General features: G+C 46.8%; 1 protein-coding gene and 1 long non-coding RNA gene across 4 annotated transcripts in view; one reads left to right on the top strand and one right to left on the bottom strand.

The window, feature by feature from the left end:
* The window catches only part of SFSWAP (splicing factor SWAP), an 82,213-nt gene that overhangs the window by 35,353 nt on the left and 21,605 nt on the right, over nucleotides 1-25,255 (bottom strand). For all 3 annotated transcript variants that reach the window (XM_019942391.3, XM_019942356.3, XM_019942375.3), the window contains 6 exons: nucleotides 12,552-12,792; nucleotides 11,418-11,549; nucleotides 10,776-10,869; nucleotides 9,664-9,835; nucleotides 1,837-2,067; nucleotides 523-713 (listed from right to left, as the gene is read on the bottom strand). In XM_019942391.3, the coding sequence (XP_019797950.1) occupies nucleotides 523-713; nucleotides 1,837-2,067; nucleotides 9,664-9,835; nucleotides 10,776-10,869; nucleotides 11,418-11,549; nucleotides 12,552-12,792 (1,061 nt within the window). The remainder of the gene's footprint in view (nucleotides 1-522; nucleotides 714-1,836; nucleotides 2,068-9,663; nucleotides 9,836-10,775; nucleotides 10,870-11,417; nucleotides 11,550-12,551; nucleotides 12,793-25,255) is intronic.
* LOC117307597 (uncharacterized) lies at nucleotides 4,506-14,483 on the top strand. Its single transcript, XR_004521369.2, has 3 exons — nucleotides 4,506-4,855; nucleotides 6,980-7,113; nucleotides 11,959-14,483. It is a non-coding gene; the product is annotated as an uncharacterized lncRNA (long non-coding RNA).

A 25,255-nucleotide genomic window follows, 5' to 3' on the forward strand; every position in this document is an offset into this window, starting at 1 on the left:
CATCGATCAAGTCTATCAGGGCCACCTTCCCAAGAGCACTTGCTTATTTCATGTCTCTGTGTCACATGTTGGTAATTCTCGTAATGTTTCAAACTTTTTCATTATTAGATCTGTGATCAGTGATGTTACTATTGCAAAAAGATTACCACTCGCTGAAGGCTCAGATGATGGTTGGCATTTTTTAGCAATAAAGGGTTTTTAAATTGAGGTATGTATATATTTTTCAGACATAATGCTATTGCACACTTAATAGACTACAGTATAATGTAAACATAACTCTTATACACACTGGGAAACCAAGAAGTGCATGTGATTTGCTTCGCTGCTATGGTCTGGAACTGAAACCACGGTATCTCCGAGGTCTGCCCGGAAAAGCACGCGATCCCCCGTGGCAGAAGGGCGGGGTCTGCTCACAGCCTTCACGCAGGCTCGAGCGCTGAGCGGCCGGAGGAACCCACACTCAGGTGCTTTTACCAACCACGCTTTGCCCAGAACACAGACGTGGACTCTTGTTTAACTCACCTCGACGCTGAAAGGATTTTCTTCCACTTTCCCGACTTCTGCTTCTGGCAGAGGATTTTTTAAGGTTTGTAAAAATAAAGCTGCCTTCCTTTTACGTTCCGCTTGAAGCTGCTTCTCCTTTGATTCCTTAGACGCCTGGGCAAGCTTTTCCCTGGCAGCAGCTGCCAGTCGGTCCTCCAACTTTTGCTTTGCTTAAGGAATAAACAGAAAAAAAGATGTTTAGAGCAAGCAGTACTGTATAAATATATTGCTATCTTAATTTCCATGGGCAGTAAAAGGGTCGTGAAATATAATGCAGTTATTTTAAAACGTGAATATGATACAGGTTTCAGGAAAGGCCAACAAATCAGGCAAACAATTCTCAGAGCATTAGTTTACAATGCTTTCGCTATTGGTACTTCTCACATTTTACATTCCAAATCAAAGTCAGAAAGTTGTTGGGATTCCACAGCAGTGAAACCTGAAATGATGAAAACCTCGGAATGGTTCTCATAAACATGTGCCCAAATTACCAGGTAAGGAGCACCGTGAAAAGTGTTTTATCCCAAATGACCTGACACACTGTCCAGTCCACACGCAATAAATGCAGATCTAGGTACACATGCACGAACACAAGTGTGCTCGGGGGGAGCAGCACAATGCTAGTTCCCGAGAGCAGGGCATCCTATGGTTAAAGAATTACCTTCCATCAATGTTGCGTGATCTGTTTGTGTATACAAAGAAAAATTCATTCACAAAACCAGTTAGAATAGATAAATACTGCAAACGCAACTGTTAATTCACTACTTTAGTGAGAGCAGAACAGAACTTATTTTGGAGGAGGGACAGAACACGACAAGACGTTCCCCACAAACACTGCTAGCCATGCGTCAGAGGCAAGCGGTGGCCACACCGTGACCCCTGAAGACGAGCCACAGCCTGAAAACCAGCTTGGGCCCCAGCACCTTCAAGGGTCCGATGGTTCTGCAGGGAGATGGCCTCGCAAAGAGGCGTCTCCCAGCTCGGAACATTACCCCGAGCTGGGCGCACAGGCTGAGCATTTGCCCCAAGGCTGCCATTAAAGCCTTCTCGGCCACCCTCAGCTGACCCTCTGAAAACACATCGCCGAGGGCACTGCATCTGAGCTTAAGGAACAGCAGCGCTCCTCACTCCACAGAGAGCTTCTCAGCTGAGCCAAAGCAGCCCGCGGCTCCGCAGTGGTTCTGATCTCCGAAGGCTGGAGACTCCAGCTGGCAGTCTCGTAGTTTTGCCTTAGTAGGTTAATCTTGTATTTATGCACTTTTCTTTTAAGAAGTTTAAAACATATTGACAAACCTTGCTTTGCTTCTAGCTCCTCCTGGGTAAGTTGAGGCCGCTTCTCCTCAACAACTACACAGGGTGGGGCAACTGCCGGGTTAGTGTTTGTAGCACTACTAGAACTTTCTTGGGCTTCTTTGCTTTCTTCATCATCATCACTGTCATCATCTAGCTTAACACGATTTTTTTCCAGGGGAAGTAGATCATTTTCTTTGGCCTTGATTGCAAAGCTTATTGGAGCAAATGAAGCTATTGAGAAAAGGTGAAAATGGTAATACATTTTTAAGTAACTGGAAGCACAGAGCAGAAATCTACACGGGCCCCACCATCCACATGAGCACCAGCTGGTGGAGCAATGTCCTGAGTGGAGCCACATCTTACGCAGAGGGAGGTTCTAGGGGCCGCAGGCAGTGCCTGTGATGTCAGAGGGCATTTAAGAGGACATCACACGTGCTGAGCCCGATGGAGGGGAAGGCAGAGCACCGGCTCCATCTCGGGCCACGTCAGGATGCACACACTGAGTGCCAGCTGGGGTCACTCTATGGGCAAATGGTCAATTTTTGTTGGTGTTTTCCTTTTTTTTCTGGGCTCAGCACATTGCTGAGTTTGCAGAAGTAAGCATATGATGGGACTCCACTATTAAAAGGTACTTCTAAAAAATCCCAACCATAGAAGGTAATCTTTTCTTACAAAAGCAAGCTGCAGAAACTGTTCCTTTATTCAGCAAACGTTTGACTGGGTGCCTACTTTGTGCTAGGCGTTATGTCAGACTATTCTCTGCACCTTTAAGAAAATCTTAAACCTAGTGTAACAAAAATTTAGGTGGTTCAATTTTTCTCTCCTAGAATATTTGGAAATTTTAATTGAAGAGAAATACAAAGGCCCCAAAGGAAACAATCTTCTTCCCCTTCCCCCGTCTACTCAGCACTCACTGAGTCCCTGCGTCCTCAGACTATGGCAAATGGCTCCTAACAACACCTAACTGGTTGTAATGAGATACTTTATTTTTAAAAACCATGTGTTATTACTGATGAAAGCTATTCAAGTAAACCACAGCGAAGGGCAATGTCAAGTGCAGTGCAAACGGGCTGACTCTGAGAGGGAAGTGGATCTAGGTTACCGAAGGCAGGTTCTGATGTGGCTGTAACTGTGGAGGTGAGCTCACCCAGCTGCCCCCGCCCCCCGGGCTTCTCTACTTTCAGCATTTCACGGTTCCAAACCCAAGTGTGACTTGAAGCTGGTAAATAATCTCTGACATATAATCTCTGACATATAATCATCTCTCGTCAATAATCTCTCAAGCTACACAGCACACCCCAAGATGTTAAATGTTAGCAAAGTGATATTTTATAAGTCAGAATGAAAAGGGGGCAAAATCACTCTCTGTGTTGATTATGCAACGCCATGCACTTGCACTGTACGTGGTGCGCTGAGGTCTACCTTCCTAACAAGCCCCAAACAAAGATATAACACGGGGTGGAAAGCACACTTTGCTGGGAGAGTCAATATTAACTATTTTACCGTGGTTATGTTAAGAACGGCCCTTATCTTTTGGAGATAAGTGCGATCACACTGATGGATAAAATGCCATGATGTTGGGATCTGCTTCAGAATATCCTGGGGGTGGGCTGGACTGAGAATTCTAAGATGTGTCCTGCGTCGGCCACGGGCGCTGGATGCTAGCACTGCGTGTGTGACTATTACACCAGGCTCTGTTTCTGTACTTGTTTGAAATTCTCCGTAAGAAAATACTTTCATAATATTAACCGTTTATAGCCTCTAGTAATATGGTCTCTTTAAGAATAGAGTCAAAGAAACAGAGAAAAGAAAACTTCAGTTAAATGTTAATCAAAATTACTCAAGTTAACTTGGGCTAAAGTATTATATCACAAAATAATTTTAAAACAATTACTCCCAATCTCTTCCTCCAAATTAAAAAATATGCAATCAACAAATATATTAAAATGAAAACTTCTGGAACACAGTTTAATGCATGTCGAATACAGTGCCAAACAGCACCACTGTTCGATACATACTTTAAAGTGATTTAGGGACTTCCCTGGTGGTGCAGTGGTTAAGAATCCGCCTGCCAATGCAGGGGGACACGGGTTCGAGCCCTGGTCTGGGAAGGTCCCACATGCCGCGGAACAACTAAGCCCGTGCGCCACAGCTACTGAGCCTGTGCTCTAGAGCCTGCGAGCTGCAACTACTGAGCCCACGTGCCACAACTACTGAAGCCCGTGAGCCCTAAAGCCCATGCTCCGCAACAAGAAGCCTGCGCACTGCAATGAGGAGTAGCCCCTGCTCGCCACAACTAGAGAAAGCCCGCGCACAGCAACGAAGACCCAACGCAGCCCCCAAAATAAATAAATAAATAAATTTATATTAAAAAAAAATAGTGACGTAACAAAAGAACTGACTAATGTGCAGAGTCTCCACGCCTCACCTCACTTAACATTTGCAACCCCTGGAGGAGACAGATACTATCAGGCCTCCCCATTTACAGATAAGGAAACTGAGGCTCAAAAGGTCAAGTAAGCTTCCCAGCATAGCTCAGCCAGAAAGCAGGGGATGAGGAACTACTTTCTTTGGAGAATTACTCAATTACACAACTACTGCTTCTACCTGGAACCTTATTTGCAAGTCACCTCACAACACGTGAAAAGCACTTCCTACAGCCTTCAGCGGTTTCCTGTTGTGTTAAGGATGAGCAGCAGCTGTGGAGGGGCCGCCCCGCCCTGTCTTCTGCCTGGAGCCGTCATCCTTTTCTCATGCCTGGCTTTCTTGCTCGTCTCATCTCAAATGAAGCCTCTCCTCAGACAGGCCCTGCCCGGCCTCTCTCCTTCACGCCACTCTTGACGTTCTGTGTTGTGTGTGCGGTCTGGTTACCCCGGAGCCTGGAGTGGGCAGGACCGCAGGACTAATGTGGCCCCGGTGTGCACTGACGCAGAGTAGCCTGTGCTCAGGAAACACGCGTGAGTGAGCTGACGGCGCCCGGCCCTCCACCTTCCACATCAAATATGCTTCGTTTCTTAAGGTATCAAGTTTCATTACTAACTTTTAACTTCTAAGGTAATACATATTCTCTATAGGAAATTTTGAAAACACAAGTGAACAAAATGAAAGACCAACTGCTATTCAGATACGGGAAAGAAATGATCTGAGCACAATGGTTCCGAGGCACGTACATGTGCATGTGTACAAACACACGAAAAACGGGACCATACTTTATAGCCTGCTGTTTTCACTTAGTAAGCGACACCTTTCCATAGAAAACGTTTAGACATCTTTCCATGTCAACATACATCATTTTAATAAATGGCAACAATATTCCTTAGTATGGACATGCCAACTGATTTCAGTCTCCCATGATGGTTCCCAATTTTTTATTTTTAAAAGCCCACGAGCCTTGGGAGGAACACCTGGTCGAGACGTCCTGGTGAGCCAGACGTTTCTAGGAGTGGGAGGGCATCCGCATTTAGGGTTTGGTCCCCATCACTGGGCTCTCCCCTGGAGAGGCCTTACCGACAACACTCCAAGGACAACGCACGAGTGAGGGTCCTGCCACTTGCACGCTCTCTGTTACTTTCTAACTTTACCAAATTGGAGGCAAAGAACAGTATCTTGTTAGTGAGGATATATTTTAAAAGTTTAGGACTTCCCTGGTGGTGCAGTGGTTAAGAATCCCCCTGCCAGTGCAGGGGACACGGGTTCGAGCCCTGGTCCAGGAAGATCCCACATGCTGCAGAGCAACTAAGCCCACGTGCCACAACTACTGAGTCTGCACTCTAGAGCCCGCGAGCCACAGCTACTGAGCCTGTGTGCCGCAACTACTGAAGCCTGTGCTCCGCAACAAAAGCCACCACAATGAGAAGCCCGCGCACTACAATGAAGAGTAGCCCCCGCTCGCCGCAACTAGAGAGAGCCCGTGTGCAGGAACAAAGACCTGACGCAGCCAAAAAAAAAAAAAGTTTATTCACTGACCAACTGTTTTCCTTCTTTTGTGAACTACCTTTTCATGTCCTTTGTTTTTCTACTGCAGTGACTCTTCTTACTGATTTACAAGAGCTCTTTCTATAGCAAGGACTTTGACCTTTATCTTCTGTTATATTAGCCATCACTGCCATCCTGACGTTTATCTTTCAACTTTATACAGGCCCAGTTCCCATCAGACCTATCTTTCTTTATCATTCATGGCTTCAATTCTTAGAAAATCCTTTCCACTCTGACTAGAAAAAAATTACCTTTATTTTCTTCTACTTCATGATTTTATTTTTTATGTTTAAACACTTAAATCTATCTGGAATCACTATAATTGTCAGAGGTAATGTGAGAGTCTTATTTTTTTCACAATGGAGAGCCTGTTTTTGCAACGTCAATTACTGTCATACTAGGGAAGCTTTATCATAAAAATCTCAGCAAATGTTGGTGCTTTTCCAGCATCTGCTAGCAAGGTAAGATTGTCCTTGGAGGCTTTTCTGGCGGGATGCCGCACTGGGATGGCTGCAAGGAGCCCCACCTGCTCACACCTGCTCTCACTGTCGTTCCCAGCTTGCTTCCATCTGAGGTGCTAACATCTGGGTTTCCCGGGGTCCTGGCCTGCAGACTGCTAAGCTTTATGGGGCTAAGGTGCTAGGGCTGGAGAGCTTCCTAACTGTCCATCTTTGGGCTCTGGAGTAGCTTTAATCAGACAGGCTTTCTCTTTCTTGAGGGAAGTTACCTTGACCTTAACTTTGTCCTGGCCTGCCTGCTTTTAGAGGTATTTCACTGACCAGTTTTCTAAATTCTTTCAGGCCTGTAGATCTGTCGTCTTACTGCCTCTCTGGAGACATTTTAGCAATTGATCAATATATTTTCTTAGACAATTTTTTTCAGTTATTTTCAAATTTATTCAAATTTAGTTAAATATATTGTTCTCGTGTACTTAAAAAACACCGTGTTTTCTCTCTCATTATGCTGTGCATTTGCTCTTTTTTCTGTATTAAACTTGTACAATGATGATAAGTTTTACTGGTCTTTTATTATATCCTCACCCATTTCTGCTTTGATTTTTACTGATTCTCCTTTTCTGCTTTTCTTACATGCATTTTTTTGTTTGTTTTCGTTTTTTTGCGGTACGCGGGCCTCTCACTGTTGTGGCCTCTCCCGTTGCGGAGCACAGGCTCCGGACGCGCAGGCTCAGCGGCCATGGCTCACGGGCCCAGCTGCTCCACGGCATGTGGGATCCTCCCAGACCAGGGCACGAACCCGTGTCCCCTGCATCGGCAGGCAGACTCCCAACCACTGCGCCACCAGGTAAGCCCTCTTACGTGCATTTTATAGAAAGTTTCTTCCTAGGTCCTTGAGTTGAATGCTTGCTTTGTTTTCACTTTCTCTTCACCAACATAAGCACATGAGGTTGTAGGTTTTCTTTAAGTTTTCACTGCATCTGATAAGTCTGGATAATATGCTCACTGCCCTCACCTTCCCTGACTGATCAATTTCAGGGTGCTGACATGTCTGTAAGAACCTTTGTCCTCCAGCATTCAGAACACTTTTCATTCAGAAGTTCAGATAGATCTGAACTCCCTGGCATTTAATGCTGTAGATACACGTCCGATGCGCCAGCCTCTGCTTTTTCTCCCCCGTGAAGGACAACCTGTCTATTTTCCCATCTGGATGCTTTTCCTTCCATCTCTATCCTTTCCCTTGGAAATCTGAGAAAAATTTTGAACTTGTCTTCTCACCCAGTCTGATTTTTAGTGTTTTTATTATATTTTAAAATTTGGCAATCTTTTTCTAAACAATCTTTTCCAGATGTCAGATTATCGGTTGCACTAATTCTACAGTACCTTTAATTCTGTGAGAATATGCATCAGAGACTAAAAGAATTTTCCTGTCACTTAGTAACTGTTTCCAAGGTGCCCACGTGCTCCGAGGCTCAGATCGTGTTCTCCTGAGCTCCTGCCTCTTTGCGGAGCCGAGACTCTCTGTCTCCTCGTCCTCACCCTGACGGAGCTGAGGGTGGGGTGCGTGCTTTCGGACACCCGCAGCTCTCGGGCGCCTCAGGCTCAGAGGGTACGACGAGGGAAGTGGCGAGCGAGCACCATTTCGTCTGCTGAATCCCAAGGCGCTTGCTCCCGGGAGCGGGGAGGGCGCTCCATGCGGGGGCTGGCCCACTGCGCCCCGACCACACCCTGTTGGGGCCCTGCTGCCCCCTGGACGCTCCTGGTGGTTCTGGCCTTCTGCCCGCCCCCTTCTTTGGTTGACAGTGGTTCCCCCGGGGTCACTGACACTGAGTCCCCAAATGTCCTACTCTTTCCTATGAACTGAAGTCCAGGTGGCCTGGCCTGTCCTTCTTAAACATGAACAGTACCTCCCCCTGCTTCTGGAGCAGTAACTGTTTTTACTCTCCTTACTAATACATTCCTTTGGTTATTCCAATGAGAGCTGAAGGCGGCTGGGAAGGGTGAGAGATTAAACACGTGTGCTCAGGTGACCTCCTGGACTGAGAGGCTCACAGGCACTTCCGTAAGTTTCCCAGTTACCCATCTGGGTCATTTGGGTTACTCCTGATCGCCATCTTTGTATCAGAAAAGGCATCTGTATGCACAGAAAAGGCCTTCCTGCAATCCTGGCCCGTCTGCCCGTCCCGCGTCTCCTCTGCCTTTCCTTTTAACCCGGGCACTGGCTCCTGCACCGCCCGGCCACGCCCCCTCCTCCACTTCAGGCCACCAGCTCCACCCTGAACCCCCCGCATGGCTTCTCTGCCTCGATCCCTTCACACACTCACCATACTGCATAAAGTGATTCCTCTGATCTAAGCCACAAGGTGTGCTGTCCCTGCTGGAAGCCCCGGGACCCGCCAGGAAGGCAGAGCCCCACGAGCTGCCCATGGTTACCTGGGCAGGTGTGCCCCCCTTGACACCCGGGTCCCTCAGACCACTTCCCGTCTCTGAACAGGCCACACGGCTCAGACCACGCCGTCCCGCCTGGCAGCTCCTCTGGCTCTGAACCCTCTTCCCTCTGCACAGCCCTTCTCATTCCCACCTGGTGCAACTCACTGCTTCTTCACACGTCCAACCACAGAGTTCTCTGCTACCGTGCCTGTGTCAGCTTTTTTTTCTTTCTATTTATTTATATTTGCTCTTTTCATGTATGTCTGTCCTGGTAGATGAAAAACTCCTCCCAAGAACATAAAAGGTAACTGAGGGGCTTCCCTGGTGGTGCAGTGGTTGAGAGTCCGCCTGACGATGCAGGGGACACGGGTTCGTGCCCCGGTCCGGGAAGATCCCACGTGCCGCGGAGCAGTTGGGCCCGTGAGCCATGGCCGCTGAGCCTGCGCCTCCGGAGCCTGTGCTCCGCAACGGGAGAGGCCACAACAGTGAGAGGCCCGCGTACCGCAAAAAAAAAAAAAAAGAAAAGGTAACTGAAACGGAGCGAGTGGAATACCGCCTGGTAGAGACCCTCAAGGGACTTGCCTTAACAAATAAAGAAAACGAATTCCATTGGCACAATAGTTTGCATATAGTTTCAGAAGTCCAAGGGGGGGGGGTACAAAACATCATTTGAAAAATTCTAAACATTTCCATTAAATTGGTAGAACAGGCTGTTAGCAACAACCTGTAGAACGCATACCTAAGATGAGCTTATATCCAAATGACCCCAAACCCGAAATCAGGAAAGTACTATGAAATAAGCAAGTTTTATTAATAACAGCAACTTAAAAGGGGCAGCCATTTCCTCCTGTCCTGTGGCTAAAGGCACCTGACCTTAAGCGGTCCAGCGTTCTTCCTTGCTAATTTGAAGTGACACCTGTGAGGTACAAGGTCAAAACTGGAACCCTTGGTAGTGAGGGCAGCGTACCTTTCACCAGCTTCCCGTCGGGGACGGCTTTGCTGCACGACAGCTCCTTCTTCCCCGAGGAGCCACCTCTGCCCCCTGCGTCGGCCACATCTTCAGACACACTATCGTCCCCAACGTCACTCGGCTTTTCAGGAGCAGACTCTGCAGGAGCCTCTTCCGGTGCTGACACAGCCTGCAGAGGTTAAACATGACTCTGAACTGCTCCATTGGAAATGACACAGGATTTGTCAGAAAAGATATGCAGCACATACATTTCATGGGACAAAAGCATGGCTACGTTACTGCCTAAGTAACACCACGGAATATATTTTCTAACTCAGATTTACTATTTTCTGATACAACAGAATGAAAAGAGGAACGGAAGGAGGTATTTTCCCTGTAATACTGTTTTGGGAACCAATGCCCACTAGCTCTTCTTTGGAGAATGACCACTGAGAACACGTTTAGAACACCAAATTATGCCCAGCACCTACAGATGAGTCCATTTTCTTCAGTTTGAGCAGTCAGATAAAAGCCTGTAGAAATCCACTGATATGCAAAGCCTACGTCATCTCTCTATCAAAACAGGTTTTAGAAAGACATTAGGGTGCCCATGTAATTGAGGAGAGGAGAGGAGAGGCAGAAGAAAGGATTACAAGGACAGGAGGAAATGCTTCTAACAGGTGCCTGAGAACCAAGTGTGGGGACGTCTGCAGGGATGGGAGTCGTGAGGCGAGCTGCTGGCAGGTGGCGCTCGAGGCCAGTGGGTGGGTGGCACCTGTGTGGCTCCAGCCTGTCAGCTTGGAGCATCTGTGGTTACACTTAGGCATTTAAGTACATGTTAACACAACAGAAGTATAATACACAGCTTCCATCCAAAGTAGTCAAGAACAACAGCCAACCAAAACACCAAATGCCTGAAGAGACAGGATTACTTTGTTTACAACATTCTGGACAAATGATCATCAATGAACTATGAATACGGGTCAAAGATTTCAACAGACGTAAAACAAGAGAGGTGGGAAAAGCTAAACTCGGCAAATGCAAGACATACGTTACACGTAAAAGTGAGTGTAAAATCAGCCAACCCTGTTAGCGCACATCCCGAGGATTGCTTCCTCCCAGACACACACCTGTGCGCTTTCAGCCCCTTCTTTCTGGAGGAAGAACTGCTTCTTAAACTCATAATAGGCATTATACTGGTGCCACGGCTGCAGGAACTCAAACCTAGGAACAGAGAAGGGGACGAGTCATTCAACAAGACACGCTCGCTCGCTGTGACACCCCTCGGCTCCGACGGACCACACCTGCTGCTCTGAGGCTTCGCAGTGACTGACCCTGGCGATCACACAGATCGTGTTGCGACCACAGCCTCCTGTTGTTATGTTACGACCCGAGCACGGAACATTATTTGATGAAAAAAACAAAGTGCAGTGTGTGTCTGAATTTCCACAGCAGATTCTTGAAAAGCATGAATTCCAGCTTTTTATTTTAGGGAGGTTCAACATTTTTAAAAAAACAAAGCAAAACAAGTTAAACAAACAAAAAAATTATAACAATAAAAAAGACAACCACCCCAACTCTAAGTAATTTAACAAGATATATTTATCTAAACACATAAGGATAAAAAAAAATATATGTGTGTGTGTATATATATATATATACACACACATATATATACATATATATAAACAATTATGTAGCTAGATTAAAAAAAGAAGCTAAACTAAACCCCAAATACCATTCATCTGCCCCACATAAACTCCTTCACTCACCTTTGATCATTCTTGGCACGAACGCTGGTCTCAAACTTAAGGCCGTTCCTGGCCACGTACTCTGCCAGCTTGTCAATCACGGGCTGAATGTCGGGGGGCGGGGGGATGATGGCGGCCACGGAAGCAAGTGCACTGCAGAGGAGAGCTGGGTCACACACACAGTGCCAGGCCCTCCTCCAGATCAGCGGCAGGGGGGCGGCCAGCAAGGCTGCTGGGGGACTTGCACTGTCTCAGTTCACACCGGCAGGTAAGTTACACACAGACAGGGAGGCCCTTATCTGAAATGACTGGGACTACAGAAAACTAGTCAAAGTCAATCCATTTGAAACAGGGACCAAAATATCATTGCCAATGATGAAAACAGGGGTTTTACTCAAAGTAAAGGTCATGAACACAGGTTCATCTTTTCTCTCCTCACATTTCCCCCAGTTGCTAATTCCAGAAACAACCAAGGACAAATCAAGTGTGAATTTGTGTATATATATGAAGGTATGCTGGCCAGCGTGACTCATCATCCTTCGTTTCCTGTTTCCTGCCTTAGCATGATCAGGAAGCGGGAACCATCCAAGTGCTCCGTCAAGGCTCCTGAGCGGCTGTCCTGTCAGCTTGAGACGTGCCAGTGCCTCTTAGGAAGTGCTCGCTCACCCGCAGACGCTCTTCAGAGCCCCCTCCACGCTCCCCAGGACAGGCGCGGGGGTCCAGTCCCTGCCTTGCTGGCTCTGTTAGTCGATGGTTAGCTGAACTAACAGCAGATCCGCATTTCCTACCAGCTTGTGAGCCATTCACTTGCATCGGCTTTTATGAAATCCTGCATTTTGGGCAGAAGCTGGGCCTCGCTTCCCACTGCCCGTGCCTGGTGCTGCCCCGCCGAGGTGGCGGCACACGGGAGAGAGCAGATGCTGGGCCAGGGCAGCGGCGCGGGACGCTGTCTGGGAGCTCATTTTCTCAGTGGTTAGACCTCACTGCTACAAGTGCTTATGTCATGACAGTTTCCGTTGCCCAATCAACCCTGTAACTCGGGGATTTGGATAATAAGTACCCAGGTAACGGAGACCCTCTATGGGACTCACACTATAAAGAAGCCCAAACCAAGAACACAGGTGCTGCAGGTGACCAGCGGAAGTGAGAGCATACCTTGTGGTGATGGTGGTGGAGGCCACCCCACTACTCGTCTCTGCTGTGCTTGGGGGGGGCGGTGGCGTGGTCCCTGGAGGGGGCGGGGCCGTGGCTGTCACTCCAGCGGAGCCGGACACGGCCACCCCGGCAGGCAGGGTGCTGTAGTAAGTGGCTACGTCAACCCCTGGAGGGGGAGGTGCCAGGCAGTAGGTGCCGTCGGGCAGCATGTAGTAGCTGTAGTACATGGCTGCCACTGTCGCTGTGAAAAGACACATTTTGGGGGCGTGAGAGTGGCAAAAGACAGGCTAGTTGGTGAGTATCCACAATGCAGGAAAAAGGGACACTTTTCCAAATGCAATATCACTGCTGTCCAATGTCAACCACATCGTTTTGTTTTTCGGATATAAGAAAGGCTGCCCAGGTGACACAGAGTTTGGAAGAATCAGGCAATGCCCAGACACACACCCAGGGACGATGGAAAGTGAACATGCACGGGGACATTCAAGGCAGCCCAACGTGGACCTTCCTACTACACAACTGATGTCCTCCCTAACCGCAGAGCAGGCAGATTAGGACAAAGTCCACTGTCCAGCAGCACTAGCTCCCTTCCTGTGTGGCCTGTGAGGTGATCCGTCTGAGGACTAAACACCCTTCCCTGGCTTCCCCGTTTGACACCAGCTCTCCACTCTCTCCTCTCCTTACTTTTCTCATTTAAACATTTGTCTGGGCATAAATCACAGCCATGTATTCTTAGGTCAGTCTCCCAAGGCACGACACAGAAGCAAAAATAAACAAATGGGACCTAATCAAACTTAATAAGCTTTTACACAACAAAGGAAACCACAAACAAAATGAAAAGGCAACCCACAGGATGGGAGAGAACATCTGCAAATGATGTGAACGACAAGGGCTTAATTTCAGAAATATACAAACAGCTCATGTAGCTCAGTAACAAAAAAAACAAACAACCCAATCAAAAAACGGGCAGAAGACTCAAATAGACATTTCTCCAAAAAAGACATACAGATGGCCAATAAGCACATGAAAAGATGCTGGACATGGCTAATTATTAGGGAAATGCAAATCAAAACTACAAGGTACCACCTCACACCAGTCAGAATGGCCACCATTAAAAAGTCTACAAATAACAAATGCTGGAGAGAGTGTGGAGAAAAGGGAACCCACCAACAGTGTAGGAGGGGATGTAAATTGGTACAGCCACTATGGAAAAGAGTATGGAGGTTCCTTTAAAAACTAAAAATAGAACTACCGTATGATCCAGCAATCCCACTCCTGGGCATATACCCTGAGAAAACTCTAACCGGTAAAGACACATGCACCCCAGTGTTCATAGCAGCATTATTTACAATAGCCAGGACATGGAACAACCTAAATGTCCATCAACAGAGGAATGGATAAAGAAAATGTGGTACATATACACAATGGAATATTACTCAGCAATAAAAAAGAATGAAATAATGCCACTTGCAGCAACATGGATGGAACTTGAGACTATCATACTAAGTGAACTAAGACAAAAAGAAAGACAAATATCATATGATATCACTAATATGTGAAATCTAAAATACGATACAAACGAACTTATTTACAAAATAGAAACAGACTCACAGTCATAGAGAACAATACCAAAGGGAGAAGAGAGAGGGAAGGGATGAATTAGCAGTTTGGGGTTAGCAGATACAAACTACTATATACAAAACAGATAAACAACAAGGTCCTACTGTATAGCACAGGGAACTATATTCAATATTTTGTAACAAACTATAATGGAAAAGAATCTGAAAAAGAATATATATTATGTACAACATTCATATAAATGAATCTGGTATGTATTTCTTATATACATGTAACTGAATCACTTTGCCGTATACCAGAAACTATCACAACACTGTAAATTAACTGTACTTCAATAATAAGCAAACAAACACTTGTCTTGGAAGTCATCTTGTCTACAAAGCTGTGCTGCTCTGTAACCCCTGCATGCCTTCACCCCAGCACAGAGACGTACTGCAATTGATTTAAGAAGTCCTGACGGCACTGAGATCATTTGGGGCTCTATTATTATAAACAGTGAAGTACAATCACTTCCTATATATTTTGCCCACCCATGCAAGTATCTGTAAGACAGAGCCCATTTTTTAAAACAATCAAAATTCCTGTAAATTTATTCATTTTTTATTTGGGGGGAAAATATTCAAAACCAGTGAAATCACAGAAGATCCAATGAACTAATTAAGAATTTAAATTTCTAATTCTGCTGTAGATAAGCAACTGGTTCTGACTACACAGAGATTTAATTTCCTCTGCATTAGAGCATGGTGAAAGATTTTTCTCATTAAGGAATTTTATTTTGATCTTCAGTTAATCTACTTTAAAACAAAAACATTTGCCAATAGTGAGAGCCTTTACACTGACCACAGTTTCCCGCACTGGAAGCTCCGTGGGGAAGGTGTCAGTGGTGCAGCAGCTCACAACCCGTCCTTGACAGCTATACCCCAGCCTTTCCGCCTCGGCTGGGACAACTGCATCACTCACACGTGCTGCAGGCATATCCGCGGCTGGTAGCGACTTACTTTCCATGAATTATACATGTCTGAACTCCCAAGTTGTGAATCGCTGGCTCGATGCCGTGCACCAACCACTGTTCACGTTCACCACAGTATTCCACATTTTCAAAAAAAGATGTGTGGCCTCAATATCCTCTCTGTGTGATCTTTAGCACAGAGACATTCAAAGCATATCTCTGAAGGAAGGCGGGGGCAGAGGGCAGGAAAGACACGTTTGTTCTGTAACCCCAGCGCTCAGCACACAGAATCTGTTGGGTGGACAGATGGATTCGATGCTTCAGATATAAGCTTTTCCTAACCCAATCAGGTATTCAAATATGAACAGAGGCTTCTGTGAGCTGTATCATCCTCCTTGAGACGATGGAACGACTTCCCCACTCACCCTGCACTCGGTCGAGTGACGGGGGCCCTTCTTCTCACCCCTGGGCACAGACACCGCCACGGAGGAGGGGTGAGGAAGCAACGGCAAGACCAGAGCGTAGCCCCGCCCACAGAGCACCCCCTGTCTTGGGAGGGGCAGCAAGAGCTGCTACTGCCCAAAGTGTCACATCTCAAGGACAGGACAGACACTCCATGTCCCTCCTATGCCAGGTGGCCAGCCTCTGGCCTGAAAACAGGCCAAAATACATCTCAAAGTCGTAGCTACAACCAATGAGGCGTCTGGATTAGAACAGTTTACAGTTAAGTGTCAACTATATATTATGCAATTGCAATTTAATGCATTCTTTATGTAACAGAAGTGAATAAATTATTTTCAAAACTAAGGATCATCCCTTTGAAAGAATGAATGCAGATTAACCATCAGTCTGTACCTGAGTCACCCATCAAATTAAACTAAAACAAAGTCTAAAAATAACCCTGCCAGAAAGACGGCAGATTAACTCAGGAACTCACCCATTACAAATACCTAAAAATGCTTGTAAAATATAAGGGAAAAATTTAAATGCATAGCTGAGCTCACAAAGAGAAGAGGCTCCATTTCCATGTGTGAAAATCAAACAAAGCCTCCAAGCCTGAAGGCAGCTCCTAAGCCTTGAGCCAAGTCTTACTCCGGAGGCAGGGATCCCACACTGGAAGGCCAGCCCAGGGCACGCCCCTGGGGATCTTGCAGAGGAGGACAGACTGGAAGCAGAAACCTAAAGACAAGGCACGCAGGATGCCCTCTCACTTCTCACCCACGCGCTCTGTGAGTCCTTTCCAACGAATTCTAATTACACCTTGCAAAGGTGAACAGGAATTTGAAAATCCCTCTGTATCCAAAACTAACCCTGATGCCAATGGAACACCTGAGGCCTGGCGAGCTGAGAACGCAGACTTTGCTGCTGCGTGGTGCCTGCTGGGGCAACGCCACAGCTGAGGGCCCAACAGTGCAGCCAACTGTGCACTGTTTCCCTCAGATTCCCATTTCATGTGCAGGATGTCATAGATGAAAAGATTTTAGGGAGAAGGTTGTTTCTGTCCTTTTCCCCACAGACACTGAGGCCCGGGGCGGATGTGACAGTGATAGGCCAACCTCAGCCCGGAGCCACGCCTGGCCTGGCCTGCCCCCCAATCTATGGTGAACAGTATCATGCCCCTCATTTCATTTGCAGGTGCCAGGGGCAGCTCCAAACAGTGTCTTCTGCCTGCTGTGAAGCCCCTCCTAAGTTTTACCTCCAACAAATAACAAAGGTTGGCGAGGATGTGGAGAAAAGGGACCCCTCATATGCTGCTGGTGGGAATGTAAATTGGTCCAGTCACTGTGGAAAACAGTACGGAGGTTTCTCAAAAAACTAAAAACCAGGGACTTCCCTGGTGGCGCAGTGGTTAAGATTCCACGCTCCCAATGCAGGGGGCCTGGGGTCCAATCCCTGATCAGGGAACTAGATCCCACATGCACGCCACAATTAAGAGTTCGCATGCCACAACTAAGGCCACATGCCTCAACTATGGAGCCAGTGACCCACAACTAAGGAACCCGCCTGCCGCAACTAAGACCTGGCACAACCAAGTAAATAAATATTAAAAACAAACAAAAAACCCCCTTGAAATCAAATAAATATATATATAAAAAAATGAAAACACTAATTTGAAAAGATACATGCACCCTAACTTTCAAAGCAGCATTATTTACAACATCCAAGATATGGAAGCAACCTAAGTGTCCATCAGCACATGAGCTGATAAAGAAGATGTGGTGTACACACACACACACACACACACACACAGTGGAATATTGCTGAGCCATAGAAAAGAATGAAATAATGCCATTTGCAACAACATGGATGGACCTGGAGGGTATTACACTTAGTGAATTAAGTCAGACAGAAAAAGACAAATACTGTATGACATGACATATGTGGAATCTAAAAACTAAAATGAGTAAACATAACAAAAAAGCAGATACAGAGAACAAACTGGTGGTTACCAGTGGGGAAAGGGAAATGGGGAGGGGCAAGACAAGGGTAGGAGATTAAGAGGCATAAACTATTACATATAAAATAAATAAGCTACAAGGACATACTGTACAGCACAGGGAATACAGCCAATTATTTTACAATAACTATAAATGGACTATAACCTTTAAAGGTTGTGATTCACTATGTTGCGTCCCCGTAACTTACATAATATTGCACATCAACTGTACCTCAATTAAACCAAAGTTTTTACCTCCAGAACCATCTCCCACCCCAGGAGGCCCCTGCTCTGCCCTCCTGCACACACATCCCTGGGGCAGTTCTCTGCGATCAGGGCTATGGTCCCAGAAGGCAAAGCATCTTAAAAGCAGTGAGAGGGAGGCTGCACAGCTCCCAGGTTAGAGCAGGCACTAGAGAAGCGTGTGACAAGCAAAGCCCGCTGACAGCAAGGTGCGTGCTGAGGTATTCCGCAAGAGCAGGAGCCAGCCGCCGGCACCACCCCGTGGCAGACACTGCAGATGTGCGCTCGTCGCTGCAGTGGGGCCTCAGCTCTTGAAATCCTTGAATTGGAAATCCTTTAAAATGACTACCAACTAGAGAACATGTGTTTTTGTGTACAGCTCCCAACTCCCAATTCTCACGAATGCTAAGTTTTGAGAATCGCTGGACCAGACAGAGCAAAGGACAGACAGAGGTCTGGCTCCCTGGAGCTCACCGTCCCATCCTAGACACGGGATGGTGTGGTGTGCAGGGTTCCAAAGGGTGCCCGCAGTCCCACTTCTCACCGGGCTTCCAAGGCATAACACTCCTTACTAGGGCTCTTGCTGTTCTCAGGGCTGTCTGTTGAATTTTTAAAGAGGGAATTGGGTTTTACACAAAGTTAAATGCCGATGTGATTTTAATAAACATCATGACAATGTTTACTTAAACATGCCTACTCCAAATAAATCCAAGACAGAGATGCCAACGGGTGCCTCCACTTCCCAAGGGCAGGCATAGCTGTGTGGAAAGATCAAGCCGCTTAAAACCACCGGCACATTCTTAAGCACTTCCTCCCTGACACTCTGTGCGCTCAGAAACGTACAGAGCTGCGGAACCCAGGGTCAGACAGACCTGCCTAATTACCTTCCAAAGCCCTTCTATTCAACGGGCTTCTTGCAAAAATCAGAGCCAATTTACTGATTCTTGTATGTGATCTTAATCTCGTACAAATCTAACTCTCAGAAGAGAATGTAAGCCTTGGAAGGGTTCTTGGAGATCAGCGGGCTGGTCAGCAATCCCTGCTGTCAGTTCAGAAATATAAACGTGTGTCTGTATTAAGAATGAAAGAAAATAGCTTTCCTGAGCTCCGTGGAGAAAAATAAGTATACTCTTAAAAGACCGATCTACTTTATCCACACAAGATCGTGAAAAAGAAGCGCTGTGCTACCAGCTGAGCGGGCCTGGGCAGCAGCAGCAGCAAGACTGCCCGCCCGCCCGCAGCGGCCCTGCCCACCCCCGGCAGCGCCTGGCCCCTTGGCCTCCGTCACTGGATGGCCAACCAGTCTCCATCCACCTGCATCCTTGGGACTTCCCTAATAACTTCAACGGCTTTAAATCCTACGTACACTTGCTGATTCCAGAACTGCTGTCTCTAGCTCTGAGCTGAACTGGTATGTTAAGTGCCTGCTCAACACGCGCACTGGGACATCTCATAAACCTCTCAACGGGACGCGTCCAGAACACAGCCGTCCCCACACACTGCCGCTCCTGCTTCCTGCGGCCGCGCCTCCTCCCGCTGAGTCAGCCCGGGCTCCGTGGTTTCTCTCGGACCCATACCCGCCTCCTGGGAACCAGAGCCCTTCCGGCCGCTGCCCTAGAGGCTCCAGGGACCCCTTCCCAGACCAGCCAGAGCCCCCATACTGCCCACCCAGCCGCGTCACTCCCCATCAAGGCCCCAGCCACGTTCCCTTTCTGTGAGGCACCTGCCTCGGGTCCCATGCCCCCTCCCCACCACTACCCAAATCGGGCCTCACCCGGGCTTCCTCAGGCCCCTGGGCCCCGGAAGCCTTGGCTCGAGGGCCTCCCTGGTTCCGTCCGCCAGCACTGCGGACTCCCCCAGGGGTGTCGCTGATTCTGCTCCACGATGGTGGGAACGCCATGCACTGCTCTTCCCAGCATGGCTTGCCCGCGATGCCAGTTTGTTCAAGGAATGTACAAGTCACGTGTGGAAGAACAGGAACTGGAATGGCACAGGGCAAAGGCTTCTAGGAGATGGTGGCCTGGAACCTTCCAAACTCTGAAGGGCGATATTCAAACCACAATTCTGGGCCCATCCAAATGACCTACCATGAGTGAGAGCAGAATTAGGGCATTTTCAGACATTCAAGAATCAAAAAAAACGGTCTTCCTGGTACCCTTTCTTCGCAAACTACTGGAGGACATGCTCTAGCAAAATACAGGAGTAAACAAACAAACAAGGAGAGAACAGCACTAACAACACAGGAAAGCAATGAATGGAAGTCAGCGGAACACCCCGGGTTACAGGCTGGGAACACGGCCTGTCCAGATTGGTGCCAGCAGCCAACAGCTCAAGAAACACAGCTGTCGGACTTCCCTGGTGGCGCAGAGGTTAAGAATCCGCCTGCCAATGCGGGACACAGGCCCTGGAAGATCCCATGTGCCGTGGAGCAACTAAGCCCGTGTGCCACAACTACTGAGCCTACATGCCACAACTACTGAAGCCCGCGGGCCTAGAGCCCGTGCTCCGCAACAAGAGAAGCCACAACAATAAGAAGCCCATGCACCACAACGAAGAGTAGCCCCTGCTCACCACAACTAGAGAAAGCCCGTGCACAGCAATGAAAACCCAACACAGCCAAAACTAAAAACAAATAAATAAATAAATATACTAAAAAAAACCCAAAAAACCAGTCTACTTGACTGGAGAATCTTTTTCTGCCTACAGATAAGAGTTAGCTTTCTCACACTGAAAACCTTTACCTGAGGAGAGGTTAAACTATAGGAGTTTAAATATTAAGCATCAACAACACAATTCAATGGTAAGCAAAATTATCACTGAATTCTGCATTTTCAAGGGGGAGGAAAGTGCCCAATAATCCCAGGGAATGTTAAAAACGTTCAAGGTGCTTCAGAAGTAGAATGAGAGAAATCAAAGCTGAAACCTCCCTCTCTATCCCTTTTCTTAAGACTCTCTTATCCACGCAACTGTCTCTTGATGTCTGTTCTCAAGCCTTCTGGCTTCACCTCATGGACTGGGATAATTTTCAGGACTTCCTTAAAAACCCCTCCTGGCCGCCGTTAGCTCTAGGCAGAGCACTTATCCACTAGCTCTCTATCATATACAATTGATGATACAATTGTGTATTATACACAATTGCAAGGGAAAATTACAGTCAAAACAAAAACTCCCTCCAATTCTACATCCACAGTTTTTAAGTAAAAAAATATGACCCTGGGACTTCCCTGGTGGCACAGTGGTTAAGAATCCGCCTGCCAATGCAGGGGACACAGGTTCGAGCCCTGGTCCGGGAAGATCCCACACGCCGTGGAGCAACTAAGCCCGTGCGCCACAACTACTGAGCCTGCCGCGCTCTAGAGCCTGCGAGCCACAACTACTGAAGCCGAGCGCCTGGAGCCCGTGCTCCACAACAAGAGAAGCCACCGCAATGAGAAGCCCGCGCACCGCAACGAGGAGTAGCCCCTGCTCGCCGCAGCTAGAGAAAGCCTGCGCGCAGCAACGAAGACCCAACGCGGCCAAAAATAAATAAATACATTTATTTAAAAAATAATATATTATGACCCTCCCCATGCCCCAAACACTTAAAAGCTTTCAGCATCTGGATCAGCACATACCGTGTCTAAAAACCCTGGGGCTCCTCTCACCACAGTGAATGGCGGTGGCCCACGGCTGTTAAGGGCTCAGAAGCCAGATGCTAGAGAAGATGGAAGCTCAACGTGGGCTCACAGCAGCCACCCTGCTTCATTTCCTTCACTGTGACATCCAGACAGCCCTGTGTTTAAGGAGAAAGAATCCCCAAACAAAAGGAGACTTGTTTTGCTGTCACCAAACTGGAAGAGGAAAATCTGAAGACTTCTGTAGTGACACGGAGAATTTCTCACTTGTAAACGCACTGGAAACCACCCAAATGGATCCGTTTTAGATACATGAATGTGTGACTCAGGAACTTTAAGGCCAGTGTTGAAAAGCAATTGCTCTTTTTTTTTGCTTCTCAAGATGCCTTGTCTCCAACTATTACTTAAAGTCTTCATCAGTGACCCTCAAGCAAAATGCCCTGGATTTTTCATACCGTGTGGAGGGTTTGGAGGCAAGCTACCTAAGAACAGGTCCTGGGGAGTCCGGGTGGAACCATCAGGCAGCTCAAGCGCGAGACCAGGAGCTCAGGGTGAGGCAGAGCCTCAGGGGTATGGGAGGTGGGAGCCTGCGGCCCGGGCTCTGTGCTGTCAGAAGTCTCCCCTGGGCCCCCGACTGGGGGAAGGACATCTGCTCCAGGGCATTTTGGGGATCTCGTGAGAGCAGAGAATGGAGTCTCCAGAGGAGCTGCACTTGGGAGGGACGACAAAGCATCTCAGGGCAGGTGAGAACGGTGTCGAGCAGGGGTGGCCAGTGCTGGGATGAAAGGTCTGGATGGAGCTGCCGACCTGAGTGGGGGAAGGTGAGAAGGACAAGGCCCAGCAAAAGGAGCCCAGGGAGGAACATGCCGTGCAAACAGCAAAGAACGGAGTCTGGAAGGAGACAGAACCCAGGCAACCCGAGTTCTCTGGGCCACGGACGAATCTGGAGAGACAGGACTTCAACTGAACACAAAGAAAAGGAAGTAAGACTAGTAATGAGATGGAAGGGATCCTGCTGAGCAGGGCCAGGAACTGGGCCCGTGCGCCTGCTTCAGCCCAGCTCGGGAGAGCTCAGGATGCTTTTACATTTTCAAACAGTTCAAAAACAAACCCAAAACAAACCAACAAAACAACACTTCATGATGTAAACATTCTATGAAATTCAAGGTTCGGTGTCCATAAATCAAGGTCTATTAAGGCTCGGCCACATGCCCTTGCTCCCGATGGTCAGTGTGGCTTTCATGCTCCACCAGCACCAGCAGCCGCCACAGAGGCTGCTCGGCTGCCACACTGGAAACGCTTACATCCTTTACAGAAAAGGTCTGCAAACCTGCTGGAGAGTTTAGAAAACAAACCGAGGCCCAAAATACCACCATTATCGACTATAAGGAACACAACAGTCACAGCTGAAAAAAACCAAGTCACCAACCAAGGAGAAGATGGATGGAAGTGGATGTAATCATGCTGAATGCCAAAGAGAAACATTAAAAAAAAAAAACAAAAGAAAATGACAGATACGGAAGAAAAAGATGATCCAAAATAAGGAAGCTGGTGTCTTTTAAAAGAAGTTCAGAGGTATAACAGAAAATAATTTCCCTGAAATGAGAACTGCATCTTTGACTGAAAGGGTATACAATGAATTCCAGGAAAACGGGGGGGCTTTATGCTGATTAAGTTATTAAAATGTAAGGGCAAAGAGAATTCTTCACGTATCCAGTCAGAAAAAGCAAGCTCTTAAGGGGTGAGGGAGGGGAAGATGGAGCTGGCCTCACCCCTTCCACAGCAACATGCAGCAACGCTCCCAAGTTCCAGGCAAGTGTGACTAAGTGTACTATTCTCTGCCTAGTTGCTATTTATGTCAAAGGGCAGCAGACATTTTCAAACATAAGATCTCAGAGAACAGCACCCAGGAGCAACTAATGAAAACCAACCAACTAACTCACTCAACTAGTCGGTGGCAAAAGTCAGCCAACCCAGGTTTCTCTGATAGGAAGGACCATGTGAGATTCTAGTTTACAAGATCTCAGAGAAAGAAAATACAACCCAAGTATTTTATACCCAGGCAAGTTTTCCTTCCTACACCAGGGTCAATGGCAGGCACTTTTCAAGAATGCATGAAATGGAACCCTTGTAAAACTGACTTGTTTATGAAATTCAAACAACCAAGAAACGAATCAGATAAAGAACTCAAAGACAGATGCTCTGACAAAAAAACTAATCCGCAGAACTCAGACTAACCAACCAGGGAAAAGAACAGAATGTAAATACTACTTTAAACTCTCACAATCTAAACACGGTATTTCTTAAAAAAAAAACCTCGCAGTTAGGGGAGGGGTGAAGGGAAGGCATTTTAATAGTGCTGAATTTTCTCTACTTTCTTAGTTGATTAATAACTCTAAGATAAAAAACATAGCTTGAAAAAACCCCTACAATTCCAACCTCTCTGATGTTCTCCTTTTAGAACTGAATTCTTGAGGTATGGAAGAAACTTTTAACTGAAGTTCAGGAATTACTTCATTTTCAGTTTGATTACAGTTCTTCAGCTAAATTCAAGTAAAATTATAAAGCTTATTTCTACTTTAACACAAATATTTCTATCTATACATTAACTTTTTAATCTACCTTTGCATAAAAATTATCTTTGTATTCTAAAGATATGAGCTTTCTTTTTTTCCCCTTTTCCCACAATAGCTCAGTCTTCTTCACTGTGTCAATGATGCTCACTTAATGTTAAAAATGGCTATTTCTGGATGGTGGCATCTTGGGTAATATTTTTACTTTTTCCCTTTTACTTCTCTTGAATTATAGTACAGCTACTTCTAAAAAAGAGCTTGCAAGGTAAGTAAAGCATTTCAAGGTCACGACTTTGCAGAAAAAATGCTAAAAACAATAGCAAAACCACATTTTAAAAACTGGGAAGAAGCATGAAAATATCTACTGCAGCCATGTGACGTGGTTTAATTTCTCTTAAGCTATTTATAGACCGAAACATCAAAAAACCCAAGCTGGCATTTTATTTAAAAAAACTGCACGCTGTAATAGTGGGTGGTATTTCAGCATTACTGCTTCCGGCATAATTTATTTTTATTATGCTTTTTTGCAAGGATTTATAGATAAATAGCAGAAGACAACTAAATAATAACAGAAAACAGCATGAAAGACAGTTCACTGTCAGGCTAATAAATGAAAGAGATTGTTTAAGTTTCGCATATCTATATTTAAGGAGCTTCTAGAAAAAAATTCTTTTAAAATAAAAATAGGGGCTTCCCTGGTGGTGCAGTGGTTGGGAGTCCGCCTACCGATGCAGGGGACACGGGTTCGTGCCCCGGTCTGGGAAGATCCCACATGCCGCGGAGCGGCTGGGCCCGTGAGCCATGGCCGCTGAGCCTGCGCGTCCGGAGCCTGTGCTCCGCAATGGAAGAGAAGCCACAGCGGTGAGAGGCCCGCGTATCGCCAAAAAAAAAAAAAAAAAAGATGCTTTTCTTCCTAGACTGCCAAATCTAGGAAAACCTCTGATCAGCAGAAAGTAACTAACAAGGGACGACTGAGTCCATTCTAAGGTGATTATTAAACACCAAGTAATGTAAAAAGACGGAAAAGCTCAGTGACTTCAGCTGCCTGGACGGGCCCCAGCCGGTGGGCTCCCTCGCCGCTGTTCGGGACACAAGCTGTCACAAGGACTGCTTCAGCCTCAACAGGATACAGGGAGAGCTGACAAAACAGTCTTGCCATTAAAATCTCAAAACTGCAAAGAATTAACTCAGGATACGAGTGTTTCAAATGAGCATCACACACACCTGCAATTTTTCTGAGAAGGTTCAAAGTGGTACAAATGGCCAGGGAAGGAGTCACCCCCTCACCCTGAACCCTCTTCTAAGCGCAC

This window comes from Tursiops truncatus, chromosome 13 (assembly GCF_011762595.2).
Source record: "Tursiops truncatus isolate mTurTru1 chromosome 13, mTurTru1.mat.Y, whole genome shotgun sequence".
NCBI classification, from domain to species: Eukaryota; Metazoa; Chordata; class Mammalia; order Artiodactyla; family Delphinidae; genus Tursiops; species Tursiops truncatus.